This window comes from Microchirus variegatus (genome assembly GCF_963457635.1).
Source record: "Microchirus variegatus genome assembly, chromosome: 19".
NCBI classification, from domain to species: domain Eukaryota; kingdom Metazoa; phylum Chordata; class Actinopteri; order Pleuronectiformes; family Soleidae; genus Microchirus; species Microchirus variegatus.
In genome coordinates, this window is record NC_139820.1 from 18,083,558 (window position 1) to 18,094,888 (window position 11,331).

At 39.2% G+C, this 11,331-nt stretch overlaps 1 protein-coding gene across 1 annotated transcript; it reads right to left on the minus strand.

Moving 5' to 3' along the window:
• Nucleotides 1-249: 249 nt before the first annotated feature.
• Nucleotides 250-8,059, minus strand: LOC310941248 (dolichyl-diphosphooligosaccharide--protein glycosyltransferase subunit MAGT1-like). Its single transcript, XM_083906382.1, has 10 exons — nt 7,934-8,059; nt 6,711-6,880; nt 6,361-6,478; nt 5,717-5,857; nt 5,406-5,546; nt 3,962-4,051; nt 3,808-3,871; nt 3,355-3,429; nt 2,009-2,099; nt 250-1,918 (listed from the first exon to the last, which is right to left on the minus strand). Exons 1-10 carry the CDS (start codon nt 8,012-8,014, stop codon nt 1,903-1,905), a joined length of 987 nt encoding a protein of 328 aa, XP_083762508.1. The 5' UTR covers nt 8,015-8,059; the 3' UTR covers nt 250-1,902.
• Nucleotides 8,060-11,331: the final 3,272 nt, after the last annotated feature.

Here is an 11,331-nt window from a genome sequence, read left to right on the forward strand (position 1 = left end):
TACTAAATGGTCTAAAGGAATTCATGGCGCTCGGGTGTTTTCCTCAGGTTCTTTCCTGTTCCTGAGCACAAAGCCTCCTGATGAGCCAACAAATATTATATTTTTACAATAATTACACTGTGGAGAAACTGCTCATTGATTTGAGGGACACTTTGTGTGTAGACACTGGCCTTCTGAAGAACAATAATTCAACAATGAAGGGCAGTTAAGGCACTTTAATTTCAGAAATACTCAAATATTTTCTCCTGGTACAAACTGATAAGGACAAACATTTAAAGCACTTAAAATGTTTCACTCCATAAGAAGCATACACTCCTCATAAAGGACTCATCAGTCCCACTCGGTCGATAAGACCATTCTTTTTAAAAGGGACTAAAGAAAAAAAACAAAAACATATCACCTGCTCTCCGCAGATCCAATGATGGGAAGAACAAAGGTATAATGTACCAAACATCCGACAATCAACAAACACACTGCCAAGTTCATTGATAAACACATATTAATTATGGTAGAGGGGATTTAGAAAACACCATTTTCTTTCAATCAACATTTACTAATAATTTCTCATTTGGCAAGTAAATGGGGGAGGTAGGGATGGTGATATAAAACATTAACATCTCTACTAATGCTTTATACATCCATCCATTATCTGTATCTTTCCAGGAAGGTTCACCCAGGACAGGTCGCCAGCCCATCACAGAGACGACATATAGAGACGAACACATTCACACCTGCAGTACATTTACAGCCTCCAGCTAAAGACCCTTCTAGCTGGATTATTATTTGATAACCGTTTTTAAAGATGCAGCAGTGGTGAGATTATGGTAGGATCACAGGTGCCGCTCCTAAATACTATTGTGCTGTGTCATAATTGTGAAAAACATGCATCGGAGCGCAGTTCCTTCATGTTATTTTCCAGAAAAATCACTGTCCTGGAGGGAAAGAGAATAGCATTGAGACAAAAATCGTTGGGGACCAAAATAAAGACGGATCGCATTTTCGGTCACTATTACACTGCAGGATTTTACATCCTAATGTTTTTCTTTTATTTAGGCCAATAAGTGTATGTTTAAACCTGAACTTAAAGGACAGTGGGAAAGTAAACCCACCCAAACACACACACACACACACACACACAAGGGGAGGACACACAAAAGAGCCTATGGTCAAACTGAGAAATTTTTTGATATTTGAAACCACTGTATCTGTTTCATAAGCACCAGGCTTTGCAAGTGGCTAATGAAGAAGCAGGAGATGGTGAAGGTACATTATAATTTGACCACCACACATCCACATTCTTGTATTTTCATCCATTTTAAGACTTGCATCGAATTCCATCCATTTGGACAACCTACCCAAGGGCTTATCGCTAACCTTAACCATAACCAATTAATGCCAAACCCTCACCTTAACATAACCACAATTCAAATCTTAGCCCTAAACTCAACCAGTTCCTCAGAGATGAGATTCTGCCATGTTAGGATCAGGTTTTGGTCTACATGAGGACTACTGGTTTTGACGAGGTCAGTGTTTCTACCAGAAAAGGTCCTGAATAGGTAACAAATACAAAAACAAACTCGTGCACACAAACATACAAAGCTAAAAAAAAAGTTTAAAAAAAAAGTTTGATACACACTGGAAATTATGTACTAATTATTACAAATTAAACGCTTGGAGGAATTGATTTTTCTTGCCTAAGATGATTTTAGGACACACTCTCGTGATGAGGATTCTGTTGTAAAGGCACTGTGTGTGTGTGTGTGTGTGTGTGTGTGTTGAGACACAGATTTGACTCGACAGGTAAGAAGACAAATCATGGCTTAGCAAAACAGTAATGTGGCCTTGTTGCCACGGACGGCCCCATGGTTGTGGACAGAACTTTCTTTATGCAAGCGGTCTGCTCTAAGTCATCAGGAAGCTGCAAACACAGAGACGACAAGAATTTGAGTCAATAGGAAACAAGACACAGAGTCAGACAATCACAGCGGATAACATGAGCTCTCTCTACCTGTATGGATATCCATGGTATTTTGCTCTGAAAATGGACAACAACCAGCTGAAGAAAAGCACCACCAGACCAATACCTGCTACACACATAACTGAAACACACATACACATGGTCACGATTCATTTCTACATCAGTAACAGCAAACATTTTGACAAGAGGAAAGTTCTCTCACTCTCCTGATGTATATGAGCGGAACAGTTTTTGTTAATGTGATCAGTGTCACCTTTACTTTTCGTGCTAAAATATGCTAAAATGGCTGCTGTGAAAAGGCCAATGCCAAATGCCAGAATTGTTAAAGTGGTCCCCAATTGATTACATGTTATAATGAAAACATGGCCCCTGACCTCTTCTCAGTGTGGCTGAGACACAGCTGCCAGCACGGTGACAGAATATGTTTAGTGTTTTGATTGGGCGACCCAATTATTATATTTACAGGGTCTCTGCAGGTTTCAACAAGTCAAATTTAAGACTTTTTAAGACTTTTTAAGACCATAATGAATACAATTTAAGACCCATTTGGCAAAAAAGTACAAAAGACATTAAGGGAATTTAAAGCCACAAATTGAACTTGCACTTACCCATCTTATGCAAGCAATTCAGCTTAGCTGTGGGCTTTCGCTATTCTGTGCTGCTATGCTATGCTAAGCTGTAACACACTGCGGCGCGCACAGCACACAAGCTAGTGGTGCTCGGTAAATTCTCACCGGGGAGCACAGGTGGCAGACGTTGTAGTTATGTTGTCGCAGCCTCAAAAATAGAAACATTTTAAAGTGAGACTGAAGTTCATGCATGTTTTAAATAAAAGTAATGTTCATAGATTTTTAAGACCTTTCAAAATTTTATTTAAGACCTTTTGGGAGATTTTAAGACATTTTAAGGCCTTGAATTCAAATTATTGGATTTAAGACTTTTTAAGACCCCGCGGATACCACGATTTACTTAATTTTTGATTTATTAGTGGTTTTGATTTTTATTTTGTATCATAAATGCGTTTTTATTGTGAAGTTTACATAATTCCACATCAAAATGTGCACTTTTCCTTTGAAATTCTGTAAAATATCACCATGAATAGCTTTGTAGAGTATTGTGTTATAATTTCTAAGCTCATTTTGCCCACACGCTACTGAACCGTTGTATCTTCCCACTTTATTATCTATATTTTTTCATATTCTGAAAAATACAAATATATAGAGGGAATCTGAAATGGGAAGGGGGAAATTTGACTATCTACTGAAGCCTGTCTGGGAAGTCTGATGAAATTTTTATGTAAGCAGTTAAGATTCAGACTTCTTTGAGTGTATGCTTAACAGTTGGGTCAGGAAGGAACAATCTGTGTATGTACGTACTTTTCCTCTTTCCAATGTCGACATCAGACGTAGCAGCCTCACAAAGCAGCACAATTCCCATGGTCACAGCAGCATCTAACAACAAAGTCAAGGTCCCAAAAACAGCGTATGTGATGATGCATGCATCACTCTGGTCAGAATTCAAACCAGTACCTCTACAGTTGTACAGACAGCTACAAGACACCAGGAGTCACTTTGAAGGAATGTGGTATGTGTCTGTCTGGTAAGAACCTGTATTTATGTCCAGACTAATCTGAGGATATTACAAAAACACTGACAATGACCACTATATATGGATTTTTACCTGATGCTATCTTTAGGTCATTGTAAAGTTGGAGCAATAAGGCACAATTTGCTTATGGATTAGTGAAATCTCATCTAACCAGACTCTCAGGTTCTAATCCACTCCACCTAGGCTGTGTGAGAGTGAGAATGCATTCAGTGAAAGGATACTGAAGAGTAGGACAATGTGCGTCTCAGCCACAAACTGGGCTTGACTGCTGCCATGGATATAACTCTGAAAAGATGAAACAGTTTGCAGTTAAATCAAATTCACAGAGAAGTTTGTGAATGTCAATATATTCAAAATAGAGTGTTTCTGACTTACAACTTGTCCAGTGCTGGGATTTTTGTGTGCATATGGCGGTCCTCTGATGTGGTTCCACATCTGGCCTGAAGTCATGATCAAGACAAAGCACTAGAGGACAGAGAAACATTTGAATTTGTGACTTTAGAAATGGGAGGGGAGACTTCTAATACTTCTAATTCTCTCTAATACAGAGTTTTTTGGTGCACAAACAGGGGCACACAGTGGCATTTCCTTCAATATCTCAAATCAATATCACAATATATTGAGCAGCTCACCTCGATAACGATAAATGAACGATAAGTTCGAAGACGATAGATGGCGTCATCGCCTAATTTGCATAATTAATTTTAGGTCTGATATGTATCAAATGCAGTGATTTATTTGTGTACTGAATGTAGAGACTCACTGCCTGAGCCCTTGATCAAGCATTTGTGGGTTTTTTTCTCCCTCGTCGTGTTCGTGTGGTATGTTATAGCACGTCGTATTGTGTGAAGATGTAAAAACCTGCGGCCGTGAACGCATCTTTTAAATACCAGGAATCGTATCGCCATTAGCAACATATGCAGATCTCAGCGGCTCTGTTATTGTTGTAATTGTAGGGTTTAAATCGGGCTGTACACAGCCGAGTGTCTTAAAGGGACATGAACATGCCGGTAGCCTGCCTACATACACACACAGCCAAAAAATACTTTTATTTTCTTTTTTTTTTAAATTATCGTTATTGATATGGGCAAAATGACGTCGATTATCGTCGTAAATTTCAATTACATTTGCGATATATATCCCCCAGCCCTATTCTCCCGTGTGCGTGGGTTTCCTCCCACAGTCCAAGAACATGCAGAGGTTAATTGGACGCTCTATACTGCGATAGTGAATGGTTGTTTGCCCTACGATGGACCGTCTACCTGTCCGACTATCATGTGGAGGATAAAGTGGTAGGCGATAAAGAAAGTACATTTTAGATCTTTGCCGTTAGGTCACGATTCTGTCTGAGTGCTCTGATTGGATCAGAGAGCAGAAAATTGTATTCATCATCAACAAGTTGGAGAATGCCATCTATTTTGAGACACATGTTGACTGTTAATTTGCATGTTTTGCATTTACACTGTGGTAAAAACCCAACGTTCAAACCCGAGAGGATGTGTCCATCTTGTTCTTTACTGCAACAAGTATTTGAACACTCCTCTAATTTGTTATCCACAGAGTCCGCTTGATGAATCCTATTGATCATATGTATGTAGGCGTGTGTGTGGGGCGATTGGTGGATGTGTGTTTGTTGTATATGTATGTGTATGTATAGTTTTATTGTTTTTATTTATGGTTTTATTGTTTTTATTTTGTCTCCTATGTTTTATGTGCCATGTTTTATTTATTGTACTGTTAAGCACTTTGTACCAGCTTTAGCTGCCTAAAGCGCTCTATAAATAAAGTTGAGTTGAGTTGAGTTGTTGGCTGTTATTACCAATGCTGAGAAGGCCCACACGTTCTTGTTAAACAGAAACTCCAAATTGTGTCTTCGTAGATATGCCAGTCCTCCAATCACAGCCAGGAGGAAGCCCAACAGGAGAGGCCCGGCGTAGTTGGGAGGACGAATCACACGGATCTGAAACAAAGATAAAAATGACTGACGCTCATCAGAGGCTCTGATTATTTTACTGTTTTACTGAGTGGTTCAGTTTAGAAAGGATATTTAGGGGTTTATTTTCATCTTAACTTAATCATATTAAAACTATAGTGGTTAACTCATAAATTAGGTATATGTTTTACACTTACCTGAACGTCAGTCCTGTCTGCGACCCATCTAGCAACCTGCTCAGCAGAAAATCCTCTGACCTGCAGCTCATACGTATCAGATTTACGAGGTTTGCCTTTGGGTGGGAAGTGAAGGAAGGTTGGCGCAGAATTCATATTCAGCTGCAACACAAACAGTCAAAACCTTTAATCTGTTGTATTGATGGGGTTTGGTTAAAATGAAGCTGTGGAGGCAATCACTGTTATACATGTTCAACGTTATATTGTTACGTACTTATACTCATAGGCATAAAAGCATTTGGTTTAATTTATCATGTCAGCTTTAGCATCTATATACTTAACATTAAATACTCTATATAAACTAGTTACCGATACATTGCCACGTTTATTACCTGGTTAAAAAACTTTCCATACCACAGCAATTCTAGCTGAATGGATTAATTATTAACTGTCTAGTCTTGATGATCACTCAAAGTGCTTAGTACAATACCTTCGTAATACTTATTCTAACACACTGCAGGTAATTCAGGGTTCAGGGTGATGTCCACTTCAGTTTACAAATTGGAGGAGCAGGGATTAACCCATCAATGGTTAGATGACAACCCACAATGTCTCCTGATGTACAATTTAAAAAACAACGACAAAAAAAACATAGGTTGTCTCACCATCTGGAAGACGTCCGATCCTTCATCAAAATCAACACATGCAAAGAAGACTTTATTGGTAAAGGCAGAGGAATAACGCCAGGAATTAGCCAGCACCTGGAACTCCTCATCAGCTTGTCTGAAAGAAGAGATACATTTAATTTTCCCTTTGGATAGAAAACAGCAACTGCCTGTCACATTGCTTCCATTTGTCATCTAAAAGTCATTGAATCAGTAGTAAATGGATATTAAGATTTCAGATCAAGGGACAAAATCGAGAAAACTGCAAGTCCAGCTGCTAAACACTCAATGACTTTTAGATAACTGCAGTCTGGAAGAGTGAGGATCTTCATAAATGTTCCTATTCTTACCTGCACACACCACACTGCCTCTGTGGCTGTAGAGCTGTAAACATGATGACAACTGAGTAATTTCTAGGAGGAGCCTTGACAAAGCGCCGAAACTTATCTCCATTCATCCTGATGACGGAGCGCTTCGAGGCCCACTCCATCATCTGGGTCACCTTCTCTGACAGCAGGGTCTACACAAACAGAGACAGCTGCTGTCATCTCCAGCTCATGTAAAGAACAAAGGCACATTATGTGCAGAGGAGCTGTATTTGCAAATATATAATATGAGGTTAATGTACTAGCTCATGTTGTTTAAGCATGCAGAAAAGCAGGACACTCATTCTGTCACAAAATCCAACACAGAAAGTTCAGAAATTATATCAGCATTATCTGAAGGGACATCTTGGACTGAAACAATTTCTAATGTACATTTATAAATTAAAAACAAGAATTGTACACAATGTCGTTGTAAATCATGAGGTCCTGAATCCCTAGGACTGTATGTTGGCAAGTTATCATTTTCCACTGTTGTTGAGTTACAAGCAGTTATAAGATCACTTTAACTTCCCTTGGCATAAGGTTGCCTAGCAATATACTATCATAGCATGGACTCATCAAAGGTACTAATCCTTTAAGGATAAACTCAAAGGTCATCACAGGTCCAATACCACCACATTCCTCCCCCCTTAAGTGTAAACTTCCCGTTGCACTTAGGAGGTCCTTAAATAAGTCCAAGATACCACATCCACTTTCACGATGAAGAAAATAATCAGACTTCATCAAGATATCGTGAATGCATTTTTTCACAATGTGCAATATCTGCCATAAAACACCAACGAAGAAAAGAATATGTGACACTAACTTAAAACCATGTAAGAGGGGTCAGTCTCGGGTATTATGTGTTCTCGCCCCTGAAGTGGTCGTTCTCTGTGTGCTTTAGTTCTGTGTGCTTTAGTGCTGTCTGCTCTGCGTTCAAGTGAACTACCGTGAACAGCCCAAGAGCCACTGTTTCACCTGAATGTGTGTACAAACATTACTGTGGTTTAGAGTCAACTGCGTCTGTGTGTGAAAGTAGATTCAAAGCCAACTCATTTACTTCCTGCTCTGCACAAACCACGGGCTAGCTAGTTTCTGGTCGGTGTTAGCTTAGCATAGAGACTGACACGGTCACAGCATAAATGTGTTAAAACAGTGAGGAAGACTTCCTCGTCTGTCCTGTGTGAGTCTGACTAAAGACACGTTACCTCTTTCTTCTTCTGAGCGTCAGCTGCCTCATGGTGGGAAAGCAGGACGAGAAACAGCGGAAAGAAAAGTTTCCCAAACATTCTGCACCCGCAGCTCCAAACCTAAACCCAAACCACGACGTCTCCTGTCACTTTACTATTGGTCAGCTGTCAGCCAATCACAGTGAGCTGTCACCCTTCTCTCTTGTTTGATCATGAGTTATGCGGCTGTCGAACACGTTATTGGTGTCTTACCGCCACCTGTCGGTCGGAATGTGTACTATTGAACAAAGTTACATACCGGTACTTCTAAGTCAAGTATGTCGGCCGCTCGTTTTTGAAGGATAAATGTTTACACTGGGGCTCCGTACTGTTCCCGTAATTCATTCCCACAAAATATGAATTTAGGGTGGCCCTGAAGGTCAAAACACAACATTTCACAAACATTTGTTTTTTAATGTTGTGTTTTCTAAATGTTGTTGTGTTTTCTGTAGTGTTGTTGTGTTTTGACCTTCAGGGCCACCATACTAATTAGTTCCTACCTATTTATCCTGATATGGGTACACACTGGACAGTCCCCAGTCCAGTGACCATGTGCAGGACAGACATATCACGGCATCTGTTTACAAGTGGTTATTGACGGTGATGTCTGTGAATTATTTCAAGACATTCAAGAATTATTATTTATTTATTTATATATAAATATATAAATGTAATTTTTTTTTTTTTCCACGAAAAGTTGAGCGGTAGACCTGGTGCTAGAAATATGCATAGGAAGTTTACAAAGCCTTGATAGTAAAAAGCAGTTTATGCATTTTCCCCATCTGGTTAAGAGACGACAAACAATACAGTGGTGAGTGTGTGTTATAAAGCATATTGCAGTATGATACAGAGTCCAGCTTCTGAGGATGAGATGAAGCTGCATGCGTGTTAATCACATCACCATAATCTAACACAGATACGAATGAACACTTAATAATTCTCTTTCTTGCCTCTAGGCACACGATGTGGTTGTTATTGAATGGTCATTATAAACACACATCAGTCCCTTATGTATGGGCCACTTGTAGTCTGACACAGACACACAGAGCCACCAAAAACAATACTAGTATAAACTATGTCAGAGGAAACCATATCTAGTGACATTTCAGTCCACTAGATGGTGCAAATGGCAATATATGATTTTGCAAATTGCAGTATCATAATAATAATATCGTATCATGGTGTCTCTGGCAATAGTGGATATGATACTGATGTGTTGAATTGATCCAAAAAAAAAAAGTGTAAATGACTTTAGATTTGTTAGAATCTAAATCAAATTGTACAAAAGTTGTTCTCTGTCAGGCAAATACTTTTTTATTAAAAAAATGGATTTGGTTATTGTACATTTTGAAAACAGACAGGGAGTGAAGACTAAACAACTGAGATTAAAACTAATTCCATTTTGAAGATTAAAAATGTAATTTGGGTTGTTTGCAATTCTATATTACATTGTCATTTAGCAGACGCTTTTATCCAAAGTGACTTACAATTGAGTACAACCAGACAGGGGTGGAGTTGAACTTGTGACCATGTTGTCCCACAGGAGTAGCAGCTACTAATTCTATCCAACCATCCATTATCTACCGCTTTATCCTCCACCAGGCGCTTGTGGGTGGTGCTGTGCCTATCTCAGCTGACACAGGGTGATTGGTGGGGTTCACTCTGGACAGTTCTCCAGTCCATCACAGTGCAAACATGTAGAGACAAACCATCCACTCTCACACTTACGGTTTAGAGCAGGGGCGTCAAACTCATTTTCACTGAGGGCCACATCAGCATAATGGTTACCCCAAGAGGGCCAGATGTAACTGTCATACAGAATAAACGTAACTAAATGTAACCAAATATAATGACCATTTTGATCCAGAGAACCCTTTAAAAACCCTTTCCCTAATAAAGGGTTTTAAAAGGGTTCTTAGTGGAATGTTTATATAAAGGTTCTACCTGGGGCTAAAAAGGGTTCTCCTATGAGGACAAGCAGAAGAACCTTATATGGTTCTACTTAGCACTTTTATTTCTAAGAGTGTAACGCAATTGCCATGCATTGTGGGAAATGTATTTTATGGTCAATGCACACCTTAATGGAGCATAGACCTATTTTAACACAGATTTTTAAGACTCGCGGGCCACATAAAATGATTGGGCCTTGAGTTTGACACGTGTGATTGAGAGTGTCCAATTGACTTAATCCCCATATTTACAGAAAACCCATGCACACATGGACAAACTCCACGCAGAAAGGACAACCAGGTTCCAACCAGGTCGCCAACCCAGGTCTCAAACCCAGGTCTTTTTGCTACAAAGGCAAGAGTCTAACCACTACAATTTCAATGTCAATCTTTACCAGATAATAAAATAGTTATCAGCAGACAAAATGTCATCATGTCTTCATCCACAAACAAAAAATATTGTTTTACTGCGAATGAGAAATCATCTTTTTGAATGATACAGAGGTCAATCACTCACAAGATGTTCCACTGTTTTCTGAACTGTACTCGCTTTAACCCTAAAACTAACCGATCACAGGTGTGCTATTATACTGTGGCCTAATGTGAAATGATGCCTGATTATATTATTATAATATTTGTAAATAATTCCTCTTTCATGCATGAAATAAAGGGTCCCAAACCTGCCACATGAAGTGTTGTCCCAGTCCCGTTCATACCATTTGCAGCCCATGCAGGTAAACAAAGGAAACAGAGGGAGTCATGCGATATTAAGTTTTTCGAGCAATTTCTGGAACAATTGATTCTGATACATGATTAATAACAGACAAATAAGTAGACCTTCATTAATAGTCAAAGCCGGCCCAAGGCATAAGCGAAATAAGCGTTAGTTTGCTTAGTGTATGGAGTTTTGTTTTTTTTAACTCATTAAAGTATATTAAGCTATCTAAATAGTGTTAAGCTTTACTTTGGAGCTGAAGGCTCATTAAGTGCACATTTGCACACCTGTTATAATATAAAGTAATTAAACTGCTTTAATTATTATTGCTTCACTTTGAATACAAAAGTGCAAATTAATACTGGGCCAGTTATGTGATTGTAGTGCCCTCTAAGGTAAAACAACAACAACAACAACAACAAAAAGAGTGACACTGGTTTAGTGTAAATTAATTATTTAAAATGAACTATTAATTAATGCAATTTATAGTCTTACGTTTGTATCAGTAATAAGCACATGCTACTCTGAGGTGGTGGAAGGGGGCCCCCGAAATCAAGCTTAGGGCCCCATAAAGACTTGGGCTGGCCCTGTTTAAAAATGAGAAAGCTGTCCCCCCCCTCCCCTCCACACACACTCCAGTCCATGAGGTGGCAGCAATGGTCCTAAAAGCTGTTTGCCCACCGCTGGTACAGACGAAGAAGAAGCAGAACAAC